This window comes from Neovison vison, chromosome 6 (genome assembly GCF_020171115.1).
Source record: "Neovison vison isolate M4711 chromosome 6, ASM_NN_V1, whole genome shotgun sequence".
Taxonomy (NCBI): Eukaryota; Metazoa; Chordata; class Mammalia; order Carnivora; family Mustelidae; genus Neogale; species Neogale vison.
The window spans coordinates 182775622-182800810 of record NC_058096.1 but is presented as its reverse complement, the minus strand read 5'-3'; the positions used below and the strand labels follow the sequence as shown (position 1 = coordinate 182800810).

The 25189-nt window shown below is 36.7% G+C and overlaps 1 protein-coding gene across 1 annotated transcript in view; it reads right to left on the bottom strand.

Moving 5' to 3' along the window:
• CNTN3 (contactin 3) overlaps positions 1-23641 on the bottom strand; it is a 248886-nt gene extending 225245 nt beyond the window's left edge. Inside the window, exon 1 of the mRNA XM_044253145.1 lies at positions 23587-23641. Coding sequence (XP_044109080.1) covers positions 23587-23641 — 55 coding nt within the window. The remainder of the gene's footprint in view (positions 1-23586) is intronic.
• Between the last annotated feature and the right edge of the window lie 1548 nt (positions 23642-25189).

Genomic DNA, 25189 nt, shown 5'->3' with positions numbered 1-25189 from the left:
AATCCCAGGTAAGCTGGGGAGAGAAACTGAAAGAAGGAAAATCAGGTCAAGATAAGAAGGGGGTGATTTCAATGAAAAAGAGAAAAAAAGGTGTATTTTTAAAAAAATTTCCTACAAGTGACTACAACGAAAATTCAAATGTCCATTCCATCATCTTCTAACGCAAGCCATATCCCAAATGATACTCTAATTCTTCTCTAGAGACCATTATTAATTTTAAATGAAGGTGTGAGATAACCATAAACCATTTTATTCTGACACCCTTTTGAGAGAATGACAATCACAGGTAATTTGCTAACATTTATGTGCCAGGCACTGAACTGAGGAAATTACAAGCTTTGCTTTCCTTATTCCCAGGCTATGTTTGACCCCACCCTCTACCCTATGAGGTCCAGCGCCCTTCTTGTCTACGCCTCGCAGTCTATGCTGACTGTTGCCACACAGGGGCTCAGCCTCCACCACCCTTGTTATTCTTGTGGTCGGATTTCCTTTTGTCATTCAGAAGTCACCATAAATGTCATCCACTCAGCTTACATGTCCCTCCACCCACCCCTCATTTCCACCTTGCACAGAGGTCCCAAAGCACATCTCGCTGTATCTCACTCAATGTAGACATTATACATGTTCACATATGCTCTTGTTATTTGCATCTAACTCATTGTTGTATCCCCAACTCCTAGAACATGGCAGATATTCTGTATTTATGTATTGAATGAATAAGATGAATGAAGGAATTCTCACAATAACTCTATATAAAGCTGATATGTTTTTACAGCTAGTGATTGATAAAGCTAAGATTTTAATTCAGAGCTTGTGTTTTCATCTTAAGTTATTTGGCCTCCCCAGCAGAAACTGAGGCACAGAGCAGTTAAATAACCCAACCTGGCAACATAGGTTTGGTTTTTTGTTTTTGTTTTTGGTGGGAGACCTGGTAGCAGACCCTAATACCCCTATTCTTGGTGTGTTTCCCTTTCAAGTAAACCACACAGTTCTAAATATGGTCAAAGGCAAAATTAACCATCAGCTTGCTATTTCAACTTCAGTATTTCCGGATAACACTGGAGTTCCCAGCCTGTGAGGCACATACACACCATTTCTGAAATTTAAAGCTCCTAAAGGCTTTTTAAACCATCAGCAGCCATTCAAAAGCCTCCTAAAATGGAAGTACAAATTAATAATCATATCTGACAGGTCAGTCCATGCTTCATACTCTGAAAAGAGACAAAGACTACTCACTCTTGCTTCACCAGAGGGAAATAGAGATGCTGGCATATAAGGTTGTCATCTCTTGCTAGCAACATAAACTTAAAAGGAAGAGATTCTGAAGTTTCATTTTCTTCAAAATGAATTTTGATCCTCAAAAGGACAGAACCTTAACGATTCACATGGATATTCATAACCAGCGAAAAGCCGCTTGGCTGAGAACAGAAGGGGGCCTCCTGGCTAACGAAATGGATTCAGTGTAACATTTAGATTGATGCTAAACTTTACTTTCTGTGACAGGGGCATTTTTTTGATATGCTAGCCTGGCTCCAAAGCTCCATTTTACGTTTATAGCCTAAAATAAAGGGCATATAACATTTCCGAACAGGACTAATAAGTCCAAAAGTCCAATCCTGAGGTGTTATTTTTTCCCCCAAACACCCATGGGCTACTCAGAATAACTACCTTTGAATGTAAGTACAAGCTTTATGAGCTCCTAAGGTAATGTCACCTAAAAGATCAAACTGTGGCCAATCAATTCTAATAGTCATACTCCATACGATTTTTATGAAGGCTGACAAGGAGAAATAGACAAAGCATTCCAGGAAGTTGGATTACTTTACTAAAAGAAATAAAATTCCTAAAAGACCATGATGGTATCTCTGACATTGCTATGGAAAAAGGGAGCATATCCTATTTTCCTTCACTTATTTACATACATCTACAGGATGCAAAACTGAAGGATATTTTGAAATGAAGAGGGTAAATCCAAAAAGGGAGCTAGGGTGGGCACTGCTACTTAAAGCAGAACTTAAGAAAAGGTAGAGCTAGAAAGGAATAGTCAATGTATTTATAAGGCATCCAAACCAAACAGAAGGGAGCACAAGACTGGGTCAGAGAAAATAAAAGTAGTAGGTCACCAATGAGATGAGATCTGTATTCTAGGCCCTCCAGTTCTACAGATAAACAAACAAACAAACAAATATGGAAACATTTTCTAGCAGTGGGCCATCTTTTTTTTTTTTTTTTCATCAGTAGCTTAAAGCTATAAAATCCCAAACAAACAAGAAGTGACAAAAATAAAATTCCATTTATATTCTCCCAAAGTCAAGCGAGGATACAGAATTCAATCTTAATTCATTTCTTTAACAAATATTTGAATGCCAAATACAGTATATGAAAAACTAGTTGTAGCAGACATTGGTGGTTCACAACTCAACCTCTCTTAACTACTCTTTTTCGTTGTCTTCAAAATTTCCCTCTCATTAAAGATACAGAAAGCAACAGATAAACTACCTTCCTAGAACACTCCGTAGTTCTTGACTATGAAGCAAGGTGGACAAGGAGGATTGGATTAGGAGACCAGTAGCAACAAAAGAGGGGTGTATTAGTTTGTGAGGTCCGCCATGACACACCACCACAAACTGAGTTTTTTGTGGAATTTACTGTCTCACAGTTCTGCGGACTTGGAGTCTCAAATCAAGGTGTGGACAGGACTGGTTTTTTCAGGGGGTGATAAAGGAAGAATCTACTCCAAGCCTGTCAACTAGGCTTGTAGATATACGTCTTCTCCCTGTGTCTCATCAGGTCATCTTCCCTCTGTGCATGTCTCTGTGTCCAAATTTTCCTTTTACAAGGATACCAGTCATAATAGATTAGGGCCCACGGTAATGACTTCATCTTAACTAATCCCATCTGCCATGACCCTATGTCCACAAAAAGTCATGTTCTGTGGACCTGAAGATTAAGACTTCAACACCCAAGTTTTGAGGGGGACATAATTTCACCTATCCCAAGAGGTAAGAGAAAACCTGCTAAAAGATTTTAGGAAAGGGTCTCTATACTGATTTTGAAGAAAAAATCAAAACAAAACAAAAAAACATGAAGGAAATGCTGAATTTGCTTCCTTTCCTTTCTGATATGGAAATTATCGTGTGAGGAAGGAGGTCATGCTGGGAACCCCTATGGCCATGAAGACACCAGGAGGGAGAATAAATATATATATCACAGAAAAGCAAACCCAGAGCCCTCACATCTTTGAGTTCCTGAACCAACATGAACCAAATAAGCCCAAACATCACATTAGAAAAATAAACCTCTAATGGGTTTTTGTCATGTGCAGCTGAATGTACTATAACTAACATGGTAGGAAAAAAAGGGAAAAGGCAATACGGTATACTTAAGATGAACAAGAAAAAGAAAATGCTTACCAGGAATAACTAATTTATCCATTTCCCACATCTGGAAATGTTATCAAGCAATTATGTTATAAGAAAAAGTGCTGGAGAATGGCAGACACCTGGAGTATGAGAGCATAATAGAGACCAATAGAAAGCAATAAAAATTATTTAATTTGCTGAATTAATGGTTTTACTACCTGATTTGCTCAATCTGTGTTTCACGTTTTGTCCATAAACAGAAATAAAGAAACTGCATGGGAAGCAATGTGCAATAATTAGACAATTAAAAACTGAAAAGGACTATTTAAGCTTTACAGGTGCTGGAAATGAATGTTCAATAAAAAAAATCCTCCTGTGAACTGGAAGAACCTTTCCAAGTCATGACAAATTTTTAGCAAAAAATTGCATTTTTCTTTCATTGCAGCCTGTCTTTAAAACACACACACACACAGATGACCACACCCATAAACATATACGCACATTATAGTTGTGTTCAAAGTTAAAATATCTGGATTTTAGCACTTCCCTTTAGTGATCTAATCATATATTTTGATGAAAGTTATCTATTTCACTGGATTAATATTCACTTTGTACAATACTTGAGTAAAAGAGAACGTGGGAGAATTTTGAGGGTACCCAATATTTAATTTTGATACTTTTAGCCAATGGCTGCATTTCTGATTTGTAAACTGTCCTTTACAACTGAATAAAACAGTTAACCACTTCATTGTTATACTGCAGAAAATAATGTATGTGGGGGAAAAAGGCTTAGCAGATGGGTTGAAGTCTTTGCAGATGAAAATGTTTTCATAATGCTTTCTGGCTTTCTTTATTCAAATTCATGTTTTGTCTCCATATGAATGTGAGTTCTAGTGCTTTTGAACTTCCTTGACATCCTTCCATAATCCCCAGCCCAGAGTTATACCTTCCTTGCTAGATAGTTTAATAGCAAGTCCACATGACCAAAAAAAAAAAAAAAAAAAAAAGTTACAATGCTACTGTTAGATGCAGTGTGCCACGTGTGCACAATATAGCCAGGAGTGTACAATCTGTGGCTCATGTGCCTAAAAAAAATCCACTTACATCCCCACTTTCTATTATACCACCTTTCACTGAACATCTCTGATATATGTAAATTCACAAGGTTCTCACCAATCATACTGAATTGAAGACTTCATTAATTAACTTTTTTAAAAACATTTCTTAGACATCCTCCCCTCAAAGGTTTTAATAGATTATTATGTATGTGGTTTCTATTGTTTGCCAAAGAGATTGGGTCAAAGCTCTTTGGGGCCCAGGCATGATTCCCTTCATGTATTTTAGAAAGGATGTTTCATAATGAACTCCACTTCAAGGCTATTGTTTCTATGAAAAAATAACTATACAATAGAGAATTTCTATTATAAATCAGTTGTAATGGAGAAGCTATTAAGAAGTAATACCAGCTGGTGATTGCATTCTGTAGTATTTTTGCAGTGTAATCTCATAAAGTAGAAAACAGCATAATTGTTTCTTGCCTACACCTCAGTAAGCAGAAGCCAGCACAGTGTTTGTAAATGTCTGTGTATATAAAATACCATCTAGCTCCCTCTTCCCAGCAAGGATCCTGCTTTCTTCTTTCTAAATAACTAAGGGTATGAAGCTGGGCTGTGCAGGAGGTACAGAGACCTACAGAAGCAGGACAGAGGACAGCCATTGCCAAAACCGGTGTCTGGAACTATGGGATGGGGGTTGGGGGGGTCTCCGAACTGCCTGAACTTGAATTACTAAATAATTTCTCAAATTTGCTCTCATCATTTTTCATTTAACCACAACTAAAATTTATTTTTCATCATGATTTATTGTAGACACAGCAGGTGTGTGTAAACGCACATAGAAGTGACAAAAAAGGGGTCTCCTGAAATAATACTTACGTTTTTTGCATTCTGGGTCATAGCATTTTTTCTATTCTATTCCACCCAATCTCCTTTAACCTATTCTTTTTTTTTTTTTAATGCCAGACATAAGCACACATTAGTATTATTACCCGTCAATGAGTTTCCATCCTCAATTTGACAAACCCTGGTCTAGAACCATGCCTGTCCTGCCCTCAGTGTCCTAGATTATTATTTTTTATTGTATTTGTGATGACTGTAAGGTATTTCTTTAACTTCCTTCATTTAGGAATTAAACCAACTTAGGCAGTTAAGGTAAAGAACTGTCTGCTTTGGAAATGGAAAGAGTATTTACGGTCCTAACATGTAGAAATGACAAGAGTGTCTTCCCCAAACCTGCTAAATGGCTACGTTCTCTGTAGGCTTGGAGAGGGGAGCAAATAGTATGGTGCATTGCTGGTAACCTTGGCAAATAAAAACACAGATTTTATTCCCCAACCCCCAAAAAAATTGTTTCTTAGTTCTATATATGGGGCAAAATCCCTCATAATACTTATTAAACAAATGCACAGTCCCAAACATCAACATATGAAGATAAAACAGACACTTATGCTTACCAGGCCCTGTACTAGACATTTTGCATCCACTAAGCCACCTAATTCTAAATGAATATTAAACACTCTGAATAAAAGATGATACTCATGTTAATGTTATTGCTTTCCTCAATATTGACACAACAGAAGTAAAGATCCTCAGGGTTGCAGAGGATGAGTTAAACTGAATACTCTATACACATTTTTGGTGCTGCTACTCTTGAGAATCATTTAGTGATAAGTATGAGAAGGTCCCCACATGTAGAAAGTTTAAGGAAAATCTGCTCTCAATTCTTTCATTCATTTTTACTCAGTATCACCACTTAGCAATCTTCCTCCATTCAGAATTCTTAGAACAATTCTTGTGTACTCTGCTCACATATCCCTATCATACTGTATATACATTGGCTTTACTTGTTTTTCACTTATATTTTTGTTATTCCTAGTCGTTAAACTTTGGAAAATAGTGAATATATTAAACACACACTTCTACCTCCTAATCAGGCCAATCATATTGTATATATTAGAAAACTTGGTACATTAATGTTAGAATCAAAATATGTGTGTCTGTGCTTCTTTGCAAATGGTTTTAGTTTACAGAATGTTAATGCTGATCAAAAAAAAAAAAAAAAGAAAAAAAAAGAGGGGCACCTGGGTGGCTCAGTGGGTTAAAGCCTCTGCCTTCCGCTCTGGGACTGAGCCCCACATCAGCTTTCTGCTCAGCAGGGAGCATGCTTCCCCCCCACCACCCCCACCTTCCTCCCTGCATACCTGTGATCTCTCTCTGTCAAATAAATAAAATATTTTTTAAAAAGATAAAAAAAAAAAAAGAATTTGGCCATTCTCAAGATAACCCTAGGCAAATACCCTATCTCCAACTGGAATATCCATGTCCAACGACAAAATAATTCATCATAGAAAAATATGGACTTATAGAAGCTAAAATAAGTGACTGCATCAATGAATCTCAAAAAAAAAAAATACACCCACTGTGTTCTCACAAGTGTCTACCATCATTAGGTGGCTATTTTTGTTTAAGAAATTTACAGGATGTTGGTCACCTATAATTCTTCCACTCCCTCCTGAATACTGAAAATACAAGTACTACACAGGTGCAACTTCAGTAAAGCTGTAGATAAACAGCACTTTTAATAGCAACAGCACTCTACCAGTCATTTCTTGTGTAAGTTCTGAGTGCTGAAGCAAAGCCTCATTTCTGGATTTTAATGACTCATTTGAATATAACAGCTGCTTTAGCCACTAAAATTTAAAAAAAAAAAAAAAGTTGAGCTGTTGGTGGGCTGTTTTATTACTCAGATTTCTAAAGAAGTTGCTTCAAGTTACTTTTAAGAGGGGTCAGCATTTGCACAGATTTAACTGTTACCTGAAATGGATCTCTTTGCAAAATATCCCCAAATCCATGATAAATTGTTAATGTGAGCCATGAATTTAGTTAACACATAACCAACATGCAATTCTTATTTTAGTCTAAATCTTCTAAGGTCAGGATGTAATGCTAGCTGCCAGCACACTCCATATTTCTGTATCTTCATCTCAGAACTGGAGCTTTCCTTAGGGAAACATGCTTGCTTTTCAGAGAGGGTCTGAGCTAACTTGTCTCTCCAGGACTTTTTACATGCGAGATTCTTTAATTTTATGAAATGTATATGAGGCAACTCATTACATATACTTCAGAATTTTTGTTTGCAGAACTGTATGCCAGTGGCTACTGGGCAAAATCTATCCTGCAGAATGATTAAACATGGGTCATAAAATGTTAGGGGGTGGGGGACCTTCCTTTAAATTAAATGGTCCCATTTAAAAATCCAAAAGTATTAGGTATAAAGTCAAATTTAACCTTAAGGAAAAAAATCAATGATCTAATAATACCAGGCCTCCTTTCTCCCATGGCAATCCTAAACTCAGCACTGCCATACAGACTGAGCTACACACTCAGTCTTCCCAGAAGGCAGCCCCAGAGGGAGTGAGACTTCTTGGGTTTTTAGCAAGACATTCATCCACAGTTACATGAAAATAACTTTGTTTACCAACCGAATTATCTTGAATTGATTTACACCATCCTTCTTCCTGGACTGCTTTCCCTCCTATTATTCAAGGCACAAAATCTTTTGGAAGACCAGCCAAAAATTAATCCCACTTTATCAGAAATGCAATTTAGTGCAATGGATTATAACTCTCCCAATGCATCTGTATTTTAGTCATTTGTGTGAAGGTTGTCTTTTTTTTTTCCTGAACCTATGTCCTTTTTATTCCCTAACACCACATTGCAAAATACCTTGCACATGATAAGCTAAGTGCTTGCCAAAAAATGATCTTAAGAAAACATTTATTTATGCTTTAGGACAGAGGTCGATAAACTACACCCATAGGCCAAATTTGACTGCCATCTGTTTTTGTACGACCCATGAATCAAAAAAATAATGTTTCACGACACATGAAAATCATATGAAATTCAAGTTTCAGTGTCCATCTATAAAGTTTTATTGGAAGACAAGACATGTTCACTTGTTTATGTATTGTCCATGGCTGCTTTCACATTTTAACAGCACAGAAGTTACGACAGAGACCATATGGCACACAAAGCCCAAAATACTTAGTATCTAAATACTGCATGAAAAAGTTTGCCAACACCTGCTTTAGGAAGGAGTATGTCTAAGGGAGGAATAATGACTTTCCATCAAGATAGGCGTGCTTTTTTTTCCCCTTGATACTACCATCTACCTTCTCAGGCAAGTCATTAAGTTCTCTGAGCTACTGAGTTATGGAATGATATCAGCATTAAAGGGGTTTTGATTAAAAGATAAGTAATATTGGCCACCTGGGTGGCTCAATGGGTTAAGCCTCTGCCTTCGGCTCAGGTCATGATCTCAGGGTCCTGGAATCGAGCCCCATATCAGGCTCTCTGCTCAGTGGGGAGTCTGCTTCCTCCTCTCTGTCTCTGCCTGCCTCTCTGCATTCTTGGGATCTCTGTCTGTCAAATAAATAAATAAAATCTTAAAAAAAAAAAAGGCTACTTGTGACCTCTGTCAAATAAATAAATAAAATCTTTTTAAAAAAAAGATAGTCAATATTTTAATGCAGTGCAGTACAATAAATGAGACTTGATACTATTGTCTCTTTTTGCTCAGTGCCTGCATCAAACTTTTGATTACATCTAAATGAGGAATGGTAATTTATGAGAAGGTAGTCTAATAAATGGCTTCGCTCATTAGAGCGCCCTATCTACAAGGCATTGTCCTTATCTTCACACTAGTTGTGAACACTGCCACCTGTGTCCAGTTATCTCGTTTGAGCAAATAATTTTAAGTATTATGTCTAAGACAAAGGTCCTTATTAATCTATGGAGGGTGATAACTTCAAAAAAACGGGGGGGGGAAGGAATCTTTATAATACCTACTGAATCAGTTCTCACTGGGAGACAATTCTGCAACAGGTATTACTCTCTTTTCTGTCTTCAAATAATTACTCACCAAAACAGTATCAATGGGAAACTCAACCAAAAAAGCAGGAAAGAGCTTTCAAAAACCCCATGAGGCAGGAAAAAAAATTAGATTCTTTTATATCAGTGTTAGTCTAATGTTTTTCTCTCTTCTCCCATAATAGGAATAATGGACACAGCACTGAGTATTCTAAATTTGCTTTGCTGCATAAGCAAGCAAAAAGGGAATAAAAGGCATGTGTGGCATCGTATATGATGCAGAATCATTTCTTAAGTAAAGATAGATGGCTACTCAGAAACCCATGCAGTACATTGTTCAACACCCTTTCTTCCTAATTATCCATATAAATAAGCTCTGTATATGCCCCCTTCATGTGTTTTTTATAGATATGTCTGAGCTTAAATATCATTCACATGTATCCACACACTCACAGGATGGGAATGAAAAGCTCTCATTTCCTATTCAAAAAAGTCAGGGAACGTATTTTAAAATCTGACAAAAGAAAAACTTGGAAATGAAAAACTGATCTGGAGACTAAAAACCCAGGAGGTTCTACTTTGAAAACTTAAGGCTGATAAAAACACACATACAGATTGCCATCCGCCTTTACAAATCTCCCAGAGGCACATCCAGATGGCATTTGATATTGCAGAGGTTCTAAGAACAAGAGGACCATGGGACACTGCCATGAAAAATGAACAGGGAAATACCATCCCCAGTATGCATATGTTCTTTGAATAATACTTAGTAGTGCTTCATGTCAACAGGCAACACCAAGCAATGTCACAATGGCAGCAAGTGATCCCAGAGTGGCCTGGATTCCTTAAGTCCACCAAGAGCAACGTTCATCAGCCTTCCTTATTCATAGGATGGAAACAGCAAATAACGTTCACATGCTTGGAATAAACCATGACTAAGTCACCAGAGCAATGAAAAAAGGATCCTACACATGTCCCTCTCACATATCAGCAGAACCTATAAAGTAATCCAGGTAAAAAACTGGAGTCACGGGTTCAGAGAATATGGATTCATGAGTCACCGCGCCATTACGTGCCACCGTGCCCCACTGCACACTTCTGCGGTCCTTGAGTTTTCTTTCTTGACCACCTTCCACTGACAGATCATGGGCCTCTGACCACTACACATGAAGTCTAAGAAAAGAACAGTTTTTTCTGTGTAAGAGTCTCCCAAGGTCACTCATCACAAGCAGGGGCTCGGATCTACCTGAACAAAGAGACAGTGCTCTCCTTTCCTTTTTTTTTTTTTTTTTTAACTGTCCTTTTAGTTAAAAGGAACAAATTGCTTCCTGTTTAAGTGACAGGTGGGAATATTACTTTTGTCTCCAGCGGTCCCATAAATAAGAAGAGTAAACCCAGATAATATAAAAAGAAAAGTAGTAAGTCAAATACAAGATAAAAGCTTAATTCCTTAGCTGCCAGGCAGAAGCTGGAAGAGGAAGCATTTGGGAAATCTAATGGCCTGCTAGAGGTATAGGAGGTTTTCTGCCTTCCTTTCCCCTGCCCCTCCCCCCACCCTGCCAATAAGACGTTTATTGTTCTTCTCTTCTTTGTAAGCAGTAAATATCCACAATGCAGCATGACCAAGAAGCTCACTGTTTTACACTCAGTACATGCTCTTCAGATACAGACTGTTGTGCAAACATTTCATTATCACCAGTATTTTCATCTCAACCATGTATCATGAATTTTATGAATAGTAGAACTGGAATGACACGAAATTTCACAAACATGCAGTGCAATGGTAGAGTTATTTTCGTTTCATTTCTTGCATCAATGATTTGATTAATGAAAAAAAGTTAATAAATAATAAAGTTACAAAATCATTTTCATGTATATGCTTATTTACTGATGAACAGATGAATTCTAACATTTCATCCATGTCTGTAAGTCATTTGCCTTCTTGTTCTCATTAACACTGTTCAGAGAAATTAATGCAGTATTCCTTGTGGACATTGGGAGCTGACCTTATGTAAAAACAGAATACTGGCAATCAGTGGGCAGCTAGCAAAACTGGCTCAGCCTCTCCTTGCCACAGTTGAAAAATAAAAACTCTAGAACCTATTTAGTAATGTGATATTGCTTGAAAATGATAAAAGTTTTATCACAAAACATAAAACAACTATCTCTTCCCATAGTTTCTTCAAATTACAGACATAGATACATACATATGTTAAGATGTGTACATAATTTGATTGTTCCCTACCACTTACTGTCCTCATAAAGTAATTTGAAATTTAAAAATATCTCTATTGAAAATAGCATCCCATGATGCATATCTAATCACAGAATTCTTTCACTTGACATTGTCTCAAACTTACAGTGTCCACTGATGTTTAAAGGAAACAACATGCAGAAGTAAACCTAAATTGTATCTGCATATCTCATTCATGAGGGGGAAAAGAAAAGGCACATGAAAAATTAGGGCTCACTGACAACACAAGAACAAAGAGCCTGGCTAGTTTTCAAATTAAAATATTCTGCAGGTTTTGAGTTAGGGTTTGGATTTGAAAGTCATGCAGAGGCAGAACTGGTTCCTCTGAATGGGCAGTTTTTTATGTCTAAGATTTTAATTTACACATGTCAACGGCCAGGGTTGGGGGTGTGGGTGAGGCTCTCAATGGATGGGTGGTCAATGACAGGTCGCTTTAGGAAGTCAGGGAAAGGATCCCCAAGGAATACCCTTGCAGGCTTTTTCACTGCTAGAGTGCTTGAATGGTACATTAAGCAAAAAGAAAAGTTTTAAGACTTCAAGGAAACAGAAAATATAAAATATGTGGAAAATGGATACTACAGAGTTGACGTAAAATTAGAGAAAAACACATAAACTCCTTGCATTGTACTTGCCAGTGAGGACAACCGAGTGGTGGTCATTACTTTTATGCAAGCTTAAAGACATGGACTGAAACTGGAACAGTGAAGAAATACATGGTCTAGTTCCACACATGAGTATTTTATATAATCAAACTCATAGAATGATTAGCAAAATGGTACAAATAGAGAATAAAGGAAATGCACACGATATTTAAGAGCCCAATCTCCCAAACACTCAGCAATATGTAAGATAAATCACCAAGAGTTACGTGAAGTAATAATATTAGTACATGCTCACAATTCATTCCAGAAAAGCCATGTAGGATTTTTTAAAGGGAAAGACAAAATAGACACAGAAGCCAGGACTAGGACTTATCAATGATCAATCCCATTGAAAAACAAATGGGATTCTGATCTCCTAAGCCACTTGGCACACCAAGGCAAGTTCTGGTTACATATTACTAATGAAGTATCAAGTATTTTGACTTAGAGTAGCTCAGTATTGAAAGAACCACTTTCAATAGCCCAACCACCCTGGGACGCTTCAGTTTCTATCCATTCTCTTAAGGCTCTTCGCCTTAAGGGTAGCTGGAAGAAGTAGCAAATATACAGAAGTGTTTTTAATTGACAAATCCTTCCAATGTACACCTGGGCTGTCATGCACATACACACCTATCTTCTGACCGCTGGTCAAAAAACAATACTCTCCAGAAGGAAACATTGGTTCTTTTCTGTAAAAGGATCTACAACACACTGGACCCAAAAAAGGCTTAGTGCAGTTCAAACCTTCATAGGGGGGAAATTTAGGCAATCCAGGTCAAGAAGCCACTGAGCCAGGAATTGGTCATTTGACTGGAGGGAAAAGGGCCCCAATAAGCCACACTGTTCTCATTTACAAGATGGGCATGGCCTGGAATACACAAGTGTATATACAAAACTATACGCATGTGTATGGATGTAAATAGAACCCTGTTTTATCAAAGATTACTGTTATCAATATATTTTCTTTCTTCCTTACCCAGTATTTCTTCCTTAAAAGATATGCACTCTGGTAACTCAGCCCCCCCCCTTTTTTTAAGGGTTTATTTATTTACATGAGAAAGAAAGAAAGGGAGATCGTGAGTGCAGGGGAGTGCATGGGGAGGAGCAAGGGAGTGGGAGGGGCAGAGGGAGAGAGAATCTCAAGCAGAATTAGCACGAAGTGTAGGGCCCAATGGGGACTCGATCTCACAACCCTGGGATTTTGACCAATGTTAAAACCAAGAACCACATGCTCAATCAACTGGGCCACACAGATGCTCCAATGGCTTATTGTTCACAAGTCTCAGTAGCTTTTTCTAACTCCATCTTCTTCCAACTCTCTTTTTTCCTGAAATAATTCCTCACTTTAGCTTGCTAACCTGGAGGAGCTCTTCTGTATCTTTGCTCTGTCTTTCCTTTCCTGTCATATTTGCCCCTGGGTTCGGTCTACCTCCTGTAACTCTCCTTCCATTAGGCTTAAACAGGCTCCCCAGTTGCTGTCACAATGAAAACCCCTCCCCATCTCGATCTCCTGCTGGGATACCAAGTGCTCCCCCCACAACCCCCCCCCCACAACACTGGAATATACTCTTGATTTTTACAGACTTGCAGCTCAAACCACCCACTCCTTGAGCATTTCAAAACTCAGTATGCTCAAAACACATCCAAATTCTTGCCTCCTGTGTTTATTATTTCTTTTAATTGCCTCATTACCTCCCCACTCAATTTGGAAACCTCAAAAGTCTTCTTCGATAATCTCTTCTCCCTCACCAGGTACAACCATCCAGTTGTTTGTCATATCTTTTCAGTTTTAACTCTGTAATTTCTCCCATCTCCCACCTTACCTTATGATCCCAGCTGCCCTACTTTGGGCATAAGTTATCCCTCACTTCATATACCACAATAACCCCAAAGTGAGCATTTTCTTTAAGTTTTTCTTCCTTCCTTTCTATCCTATAAATATCCTTTGGGGACAATGGTCTTACAGCAAATTCAAGACTTTATCATTCTCTCTTAACAATTTCTAGCCCTAGTTTCCAATGGAAATATGATTCTATTTGATACCATATCATATAATTGAAATTTGCTGAGTAGAACCTAAATGTTCTCATAAAAAAAATACATGACATATATAAAATTTGCATTGTTTGGAAATATAAAGGAAAATGAAACAGGTGAAATTAACTTTAATCATGTATTATAAATAACCCAATATATTAATACTTTTCAATATTCAGCCAATATAAATATTGCTATTGGGATGTAATCCATTCATTTTTCAAAATATGTCTGTGAAATTCAATATTTTACACTTAAAACAAATCTCAGTTTGGATTAGCCATACTTCAAGTGCCCAATAGTCATATATGGCTACCAAATTGGACAGTGTAGATCTACAGAAATACAGCTTGGGTTTGAAATGTGGTTACACTTAATAATGGCATGTAACTTTAAGCAAGGTAGTAATCTCTCTGTACCTCAGTTTTTCTTCTATTCTATAAAGTAATAATATTTATAATAATACCTATCTCAAAGGGTCTTTGCAATAATTAAATAGATTAACAGAAATAGATTGCTTAAGTTGGGGCTGACATGCAAGAAAACCTCAATATACATTAATTGTCATTATAATCAAAGCTATTCCATAATTGCCATGGATAACCAGCAACCAATTCTATGTCATACTTTTCTCCACACTTAAATAATCCTTCTTATGTTTTATGGGCTAAATATCTGTGTCCACCCCCAGATCATATGTTGAAGCCCTATCCCCCAATTTAACAGTATTAAGAGGTGGGGATATTGGGAGGTAATGAGGTTTATATGAAGCCATGAGGATAGGGCCCTCATGAAAAGATTAGTGTCCCAACCAGAAGAGACCAAAGAGCTTAATCTCCCTGCCATGTAAGGACCTAGAAAGAAGACAGGTGTCAGCAAGCTAGAAATAGTGACCTCACCAGGAAGTGAATCAACTGGCACCTTGACCTTAGATGTCTCAGCATCCAGAATTATGAGAAATAAATTTCAGTTTTTAAAGCCACCAAGCCTATGCAGCTAAATAGATTAACACATTGTTCCATTCTCTTAGGTTATGTCCAATTTTAACATAACGGTTATATCCATGGGCTGGGGAGTGAAGCGGTCTTCTAGACTGGTTTGTAAATTCTGGCTCAAACTTTTGTTAGCGATTTGAATTTTAGAAAGTTCCTTAACTTGTCAGAGCTATCAGTCCCTCATTTATAAAACAGGGATAATAAGAGTATAAAGCTCAGAAGGTTGCCAAAGGAATTAAATGATATAATCCACACAAGGCCCTTAGCTCAATGCTTGGTACCAAGTAAAGAACTCAATACATGTTCACTCTATTTTTATTTAAAGAACCAGGTCAAATGCTGTCTTACCCATGAATAATTTTCCTTCTTCATTTTTTAAAAATACTTTATTTATTTATTTGACAGAGAGAGATCACAAGTAGGCAGAAAGGCAGGCGGGGGAGCAGGGGAGGAAGCTCCCCACTGAGCAGAGAGTCCAATGCAGGGCTCGATCCTAGGATCCTGAGATCATGATCTGAGCCAAAGGCAGAGGCTTAACCTCCTGAGCCACCCAGATGCCCATTCTTCTTCATTTTTTTTTTTTAAGATTTAACTATTTATTTGACAGAAGAGATCACAAATAGGCAGAGAGGCAGGCAGAGAGAGGAGGAAGCAGGCTCCCTGCTGAGCAGAGACCCTGATGTGGGGCTCGATCCCAGGACTCTAGGATCATGACCTGAGCTGAAGGCAGAAGCTTTAACCCACTGAGCCACCCTGGTACCTCCCTTCTTCATTTTTTTTTAAAGATTTTTTTATTTATTTGAGAGAGAGAGAAGCACAGCAGGGACGGATGGAGAGACAAAGAGAGAGAGAGAGTCTTAAGCAGATTCCATGCAGACTGTGGAGCCCAATGTGGGACTCAGTCTCACAACCCTGAGACCATGATCTGAGCCAAAACCAAGAGTTGGATGTTTAACCTATTATACCATCCAGGTGTCCCAACTTTCATTTCTGTAACTTCTCCCTTCTGAGAACTTCCATTCCATTCTAGTCTAGACCATTTATCAGCATTTTTTTAAATAGGATTTTAAATCTTAGCATTTTTCTTCTCTGTTTACATGTGTCTCCTTTCCTTCCTAGACAGACAGCAACCCAATCCATCTTAGCCTCCTCAATACCACTTATCACAATGCCTTACACAAGATCGACACTTGGGAAATGTCTGCTTAATGGCTGTTCCAAAAGAGAAGCAGGGTTGCAGTGTGTGGGATAAACTGTAGAAGGGAAGAGAAAGAAGGCAAAGAGATGAAGGGCAAGGTTAGGGCAATAGTTCAAGTGAAAGATGATAAAGACTGGAGCGGACTATGGAAAACTGAACTGCAAGTGGTGAAAGCAGAGAACAACAAGGAAGTGTCATTTAGGGACACCCTTCCGTCACAGCATAAACACTGCCTTCTCGCTACTCATCAGTATGTTCATAAGATGAATGCTACTGACCAAAATCAGGATTCCTTTTGTAGTTCCTTGTGTAAATGCATACACATGGGTTTGCTTATGTGTGTGTTCATGAATTTGCCATTATTCATGAGTTAATAAAAACTGCATCTGTACACAGCAGAAACCCAATCCTTTTAGCTCTGCTAAAAGCTCACAGAAAGACAAAATATACCCAGAGATACTTAAAAACACTTTTATGTGATGAGTACTTTAAGACAGCTTATCACTTAGGCAATAGTCAATTAAGTTAGTTTGAACGAGCACTGCATTTCCAGGAGTCAGTTAATTAATCAACAGATACATTTGCGACAATAGCTACTTTAAGAGCTAAATAAAATTGTGGGTTTTATTTAATCTTATGCGTTTCCTGAACTCTAACAGCATTTCCAATGCACATTATTTTGTAAGTCCCTGAAATGTTTTCCTAGTCACCATTAAGCTTACAAAAATCCAATATGTGGGGTTATCAATGATCAAGGTTATAAGAACAAACTATGCCAACAATGCCTGCCTTGTTTTTTTCCAGATTTTCACATTCATACCCTGATAATCTGTCAAGATTTAAATGGGATAAATGAAAAGCATTTCAAGATTTAGGGCGCTGCAAGTGAGGAGGATGATTTGAAATAAGTTTACCGGTGAAAACAAGGAGGATGTCAAGATTTATAAGCATAGATCAGCGTCATCTCCATTTCACCAGTATCAGTGCCATCAAATCATATTACACTGCACACAAATACCACAGAAGAAATGACAGTCATTTGAGTTTATGGCGACAGTTTACTTGAAGTGCTACATGCAACACCACACACTCATTTTCTCAGTGATTACAAAGGTGGCATCATTAACAATTGAAAAATACCCCTCAATTACTTCAGAGAGGACTTAAAAAGTTTATTTTGCTTTTAAAGCTTTCCTTGGCCATGACGGGATGAAATACTAGCACAGAAGGTGATTCACATTAAGGCGACAAAGACCAGGATGGATCATGGGATTCGGGCACTCAAAGATGTCGTGTCCTTTGCCACAAACTATTGCCTTTAAAACAAGCAGAGAGGATGATTTTCAAATGCAGCCCAAACACGTGAATTTTGCTTGTATTGTTTGCGGATGTTGTCCATTACTTAATCCATACTATTAAAGGAAGCCAAGGCTCATGTTTGGTGATGATATATTTTATCTTTAATTACAGTATCAACAGTTCTTATGAAATTATTTAATCAATATGATCTGAATCATCTCCTAAGGCGTGATCTATGGTCTCATCTATGACACATTTAGGGACATGATGAGGGGCACAGGCTGCCTTCATAATTCTTGAAAGAGGCAAATAAAGTTTATGGGTTAATAAGGCTCTGCAGAATAGAGACTAGGCTAGGTTAGGGGGGCTGGTGTGGTTGGGGGGGTGGTGTTTATTGCTTCTTACACTATTTAAGCCAGGACTGTAGCTACGTAGGTATAATATCACTGAAGAGCTGGTTTCTTCTGCTATCTCTGATCCATAGGCACAGAATCAGCATTTCCCTCAGGCTGGTTTTTCTGATTACAGGATGGCCACCTGCAGCAATTAGGATTTTAGGATTCATCACTTAGACACAGTAGGAGACAGGGCACTTTCCACAAAGTTTGAACAAAATGTTATGGCCAAAAATTTGCCACAAGCTTAGCAATTGAGGCCAGTCACTGGAGCAAATGAGACAGGTCCATCTTTGGAGCTCTGCATGGTACCAATCTTACCCAAGCTCCATGGCTGTTTCATACTGCAGAACAGAGTAGGTGCTGGAACCTACCACCACAAGATCCACTGTAAGGACAACTGAAGATCATCCCCCCTCCTCAGATTAATGGCTACTTATTTTCACAAGTAGTTTTTAGGTATTATAAAGTGCCAGTAGATCCCAACATACTGGTTATTCACTACAATTTTAAGAGAAGAATTTGATGAAATAAGAACCCCTTGGAACTTTTACAGAAATATATTTTCCATATGGTGTTTTAACTGGGCATCAACAATGATTTCAGTTATCCAAGGAAATATCTCTTTCCAAAAGACTTACATTTACTCAACTAGTCCTACTAGAGGATTAAAACGAAAAATACAATAGAATATAGTCTGTAAAGTCTAGAATTTCCACATGCATTGATTAAGGGCTTGTCTACAGTCACCAAGCAATGTCACGTGAAATCTGAACTCATCCTACAAAGAATTTAGTATATGAAGGCAATCCATTCTCAGGACGTACTCCCATATGAAATCAAAAAGTCCCATTATCTTAATTCATTTGGTTTCCTGTTGGGGTAGTACATGGCAAAAAAAATTTGTAAAATGGTCAGGTTTTTATTTCATAAATGTCTAGATTTGTGGTGTCCAAAATAAATAAAAGGCAAGCTACACACATACTTTAAGGTTTCCAGGATCCACATTTAAAAAGTTAAAAGAAACAAGTGAAATTAATTTTAATAATACCTTTACTTAACCAAATATATCTAAAATATTATCATCTCAACATCTAATGAATATAAAATTACTGAGACATTTTAAATCTTAATATTTTTGGTACCAAGTCTTTGAAAAACTGTGTGCAGTTTATACTTACAATACACTCATTGTGGACTAGTCACACATGGCTAGTGGCTTCCATATTGGGCAGTAAATATCTACAGTTTCTAATATGGTTAAGCAATTAACTAACAGGTAATTAAGTAATGAAACAACAATCTCCTTGAGTTCTTGATGATTCTTACTTCATGGCTTATACCCTAGCTTTATTCCAAAAAATATATTATTGAAGTAGTAGGTACTACCGATTATAGTAGGGTACTATACTTTGATTTCAAAGACAAGTAGACATCTTGATATAACCACAAAGATTAGGAACGTCACTTAAAATCTTAGAGACTGTTCTCCTTGTCTCTAAGATAGAAGTAATACTATTCTATCTCACTGTTTTTGTGAATTAGAGGAGCTAAGTAAAGCACTTCCACAGAATGAGGTCCATCCATTAATATTATTAGTATTATTAACTTTGCTGTCATTACTATTGCTCCTTCCTTTCCTGGCTTCTTCTCAAAATGCAGGAGGGTTCTCTTCTCTATCTCCTTTCTCCTTAGGTCTCCGGCTCTTAAACTTTTTTGACAGCAACTGAGTGAGAAATACATGAACTATCAGGACTCAACACACATATTAAAAGGAAGGCTTTAGAAAGATTAGGATATTGTTGGATTTTTGTTTTTTCACTGCTATATTCCAAAGGCCTACAAGCGCTCAGCAGAATATACTTACCAAGTGACCAGTGCATGCTGATAGATCCTACTCCAACCCTTTTTAATTCTAATTTTAATAAGAAACACTGGTCATGATCCACTCAGTTGACTTTTTTACCCACTACTTAGTGGGTAAAAAATTTAAATTTAAATTTAAAAAAAATTTTTAAATTAAAATTTAAAAAAATAAAATTAATTAATTAATTTTAGTGGAAAACTGTAACCCATGCTTTGTTCTGGGTCTTCATTCTACTCACGAGGCCCACCTCTTGAGGTAAACAGAGGTAATTTGCTCTAAACACAAGGTGATGTATAACCTTCAAGTTATCCTCAACTCACCCTTTTCTCTCACACTCCACATCTATCCTACCAGCAAAGAGTCATGATTCTCCTTCAAAATAAACCCAAAATTTGACCACCAACCCTACCACTACCCTGAAGTCAGCCACCGTCACCCTTGACTGATGGCTGCACTCTAACTAGTGCCTCTGCTTGCTCACTTGGCCTTCTACAGTTAATCCACAACACAGTGTCCAGCAAGGCTCTTTTAAAAAATAAGTGAGATCAAATCATTTCTCTACTCCAATCATGCTATGGGCATTTAGAATAAAAGTTCTAAATCTTCTCGGTCATTTACTTATTTTCTGCTATATCCATCCTGACATTACCTCTTGGCTCTCACCTGTTGCTTCCCTCCTGGTCCAACCAGGCTAGCTTTCCTGCTGTTTCTAGACACTCAGCTTGACATATGTTAGAACCTTTGCATGGACTGTTGACTTTGCCTGGAGCTCTCTTCTCTAAATATCCACAAGGTCAACTTGCTCACCTCTAAGTCTTTGTTCAAATGTTAACTTCTTGATGAGGACTGATCTTATTTAAAATGGCAATCCACATCCCAATCTCCCACACTCTCACCATATTTTGCTTCTCTTCCCCACTGCACTATCATCTTCTAACTTAATGCCACATTCCACCTCACCATGTCAAAACATAAATCCCACAAGGACAAAGAGCTCTGTCAATTTTCTTCACTGAAGACAATGTATGTTGCATAAACAGATGCCAAAAAAAAGTATTTTTAAGAATGAATGAAGCCTAATGTTTTTTTGTGGGTTTTTTTGGTTTTTTTTTTTTGAAGAAAATCAGTCAAATGCATCCTAAGGAAAAGTCCTAGCCAGAAATTACTTTTGCCTTTTTGCCTTTTTGTTGCAGAAGGAAGCATGCAGAGACAAAACAGAAAGAAATGGAAAAAATGTACAAAATAATGGAAATTCAAAAGATTAAATGTGAGAAGATAGAAAATGCAAATTATCAAACATTTGCTGTGTTTATCTGGTTTATATCATTAGCTGAACACCACTCTAAGTAAGCAAATTCCCACAGAGTGTTTTTTGCTTGCCATTTGTTGTAAGACAGTCACTATATCATGAACAGAGTTTCAACTTTAATACATAAAAGATGACCCATATTGATTAGTAAAATATCACACTCACAAACCTCTTAACCTAAATTTTATAGATCCTAGAGGAGTATCAAAGTATGTAAAGAACTATATACAATCAATGTTCTTTAGAAAATTGGTAAAATCCCAATTCTTCTCTATAATTATAAAAATTACCACTTTTCTAAATAACTCTATCTAAAATTTATCATATATTAATCCAATTCTTCCCTACAAATCCTTATAGATTTTTTTATCAACATATCCAGAAAATCAAGTTGACCTTTAATTGTTTTATGATGTCTTAACATTCTAGCAAAATGGACGCCGTTTGTTCTTATAAATTTGCTCAAAAAATATGTAAAACATTTCCCCAAAATGCTGAAATAATCAACGCAAACTGGACATGGTTAAAATTAGAATGGAAAATTTTAAGCCATTGATAAAGTGATCTTGTTTTCTGTGGCTACACTTCCACTTCCTGCATTTATCTTCTTTTCAGTTAGTTGGGAAATTTCAAGGTTGCCCTATGAAACTTGATGTAGTGAGTAATAATATTGCGGTAGTAAAATCCCTTTCATTTTGGTCCCCTCTACAACAATAAAACTCAAATCTGAAATTATGTAAATGAAAAAAGGAATCCAAGAAATGGGTATTTTAGCCTTGATATCTGTGTTGATCTTTCTCCAATGATCACTTGGAAAGGCCAACATCTATAAATACTTGACCCTTCTTCCCTAGATGCAGATTAGTGGCAGTCAAAGATAATTTAGAAGCAAGACAGACATCACAGGGGAAAACCGATTTAAAAGAAACAAAAACTTCAAAAGTTGGAGGTTTTATTTTATAATCTCTTACTGATTATGAATTTTTGCCATATATTTTCATTTAAATACGTGAAAAATGTTTTAAGTTTGACATAAGAGCTTAAAAATCTACACCAATAAATGTACTTCTTCAAGTAACATGCTTTAATCTGACAATACACTTGTCCTCATTCCACATCAATTCTGTATTCTTAGAAAAGAAAAGTGACAGACTACTTTTGTCATTAGTTTCCTTAGGTATCCTAAAGGAATTGTGCTTAGGTAGAAAACTGGTTGTGTCCTCAAGAGATGGGCACTAAATTTTTTACGGGGTGATGATCTCTGGAACTTATTTTCAGAGGGATGGGTCAAACAGGCAAATAAAAGGAAACACACACAGGGGCACCTGGGTGGCTCAGTGGGTTAAAGCCTCTGCCTTCGGCTCAGGTCATGATCCCAGGGTCCTGGGATCGAGTCCCACATAGGGCTCTCTGCTCAGCAGGGAGCCTGCTTCCTCCTCCCTCTCTGCCTGCCTCTCTGTCTACCTGTGATCTCTGTCAAATAAATAAATAAAAATCTTTAAAAAAAAAAAAGGAAACAGACACATGGACAGAATACAATAAAATGGTATAATATTCAAATAAAAGCAAACATAAATGGAATGTATGTGCGTATTTACTATTTTTTCAGTTTTTTTTTAATGTGCTCGTTAATATTTCTACTACAAAGAAGGAAAACAGTAAGGAAACCAAAAAAATTAATAGTAATACATATACCACTTTATTTTTAAAAATTTTTCTTTTACTTTGCTACTCTTCCAGAAAAAAAACAAAAAGGAAATATATCAAATAATTTATGAAAGATGCTTTCATATAACTGATATGTGACTCATTCCATTTTCTATTTTGTTCTAGATTTAAAATTTTCAAAAACTAAAAAAGAAAAAAGAATATTTTTGATTCCTAAAATAAGTTGTTTGTAAGAGTAAAAATCATATTCTTTTTAAGATTGTATATGAAAATACTGGCTTTTTTTAAAAAAGCTTATATTCTCACTTGTATTCTAGAGATTACAACTTTTAGCTCTTTCTGGGAAAAAAGTCATAAATTAACATTCTCAAATTCTGATTAACTGTTACAGTTACCATACTATGGTAGGTTTGTATTATTAGGTATCTTTGCTATGGAGATAGAAAGGCTTGTGAAAATCAGGGAATTGGGAAGAGAACTGATTTTCAGAAGAGGAAATTAAAAATTTCTTTATGGGAAAAACATTTCCTTCTCTTTGCTACTTATGGAGTATTATTTCAACATTTAAAAATTATTTAACATATGGCTCATGAATAGTTCTAACCTCCATTTAGAAAATACAGCTTATTGTTACCTCCTAGGCAGCCAATGAATGAAAGCAGGATCAACTGTTTCCATGACAACATCATCTTTAATTGCCAAAAGCAAGAGTAACTCTTGTCCAGTCTCTGATGAATAGAATGCTTTGTCTTCAGGTAAATCCTTTAATCTGTAAAATATATGTACAAAGAAGTTAGACTTTAAAAAAAAAGCTGCTTTTAAAAAAATACACTTTCTTCTTTTCATAAAACTGTATCATTCACAGCCACTCAAAATCCTAAAATGGAAAAAAAAATCCTAAAATGAAACAAATCTTTTGTGATACAAAAGAGAAGATTTATGAAATGTAGTTACTTTAAAAACAGTTTATGTGCAGCACCTGAGTGGCTTAGTCAGTTGAGGGTCCGACTCTTAATTTCAGCTTAGGTCATGATCTCAAGGTTGTGAGATCAAACCCATCACTGGGGTTCAGAACTAAGCATGGAGCCCACTTGGCATTCTCTCTCTCTCCCTCTCCCCCTCCCTCATTTATGTTCTCTCTCTCTCTCAAAAAAAAAAAAATTCATTAATTAAAAAAATAAAAACATTTCATGTAATTGACATGCAGTTGGAAGCAGTTTCACAGAATTATAAATGTTCAACAACACTAAAGTATTAAATATTAACATATTAAATATTAAAACTTTTGCTAGATAATAATTAGAACAAATAACATATTATCCTAAAATTCTAACTTTTCTCATTTACTCTAATGATAACATTTTGGTAAAACTAAGAGTCAAATATGAAGATATCTTGAAGCACCATTTTCACTGTCTCTGAATCCCTAATAAGACATATAAATTATAAATAGCATTATCAATGCTCATATTAAGCCAATTTTTTTTCAGAGACAATTATAAAAATCCCCCAATTACATATGCTGCATAAAACAGATTTAAAAAATGAGAATGGTGGAAACTGTTCAGTATGAGAATCTTGAAAATAAAATAATTTTCTTTTTCCTTTCTTGAATTTTCATGAACTTTGATATGCTGATTAAAGAGAAAATAATTATATGGATACCTTGAATCATTTCCCGTGGCCATTTGAAACTAGTTCAAGTTACAGTCAATGATTAACTAGGCTAGATCTATACACCTAAAATTGGATAATCTTTTCTGGACTGCTGAAACTCAGCTGGTTCCATACAGGCGAACGGATGCTTTGACTATCATCCACGTTAGCAGAAAAGGTGTAAAACTCTGATTCAGCAGTTGCTATGGATTGGGCTGTATTAGTTGTTGCTGAGCCAGAGAGAGAAATCTCAGTTTTCTCAAGACAGTGGTAGTTTATCAAGGGATCCCAATTTGTGATGTGATGTATTTGACTGGAATCAAGTGTGTCCAGATAACAATTTTGATACTGAAAATATGACAACTTGCAATTAATTGTACTTGTACATAATATCTTAAACCAGTCATTCCTCTAGTAATGTTGTTCCTGTGCGCTTGTAATCTAATATATGTTCTTTCATGGGAAGTAAGATGGAGGTTGTAACAAAAATTCCAGAATTTGGGTATGATTTAACCCACAGGAATCTGAAACTATAGAAATACAATGGGAACTACTGTTCTAAGAACTGCAACTTAGTAACT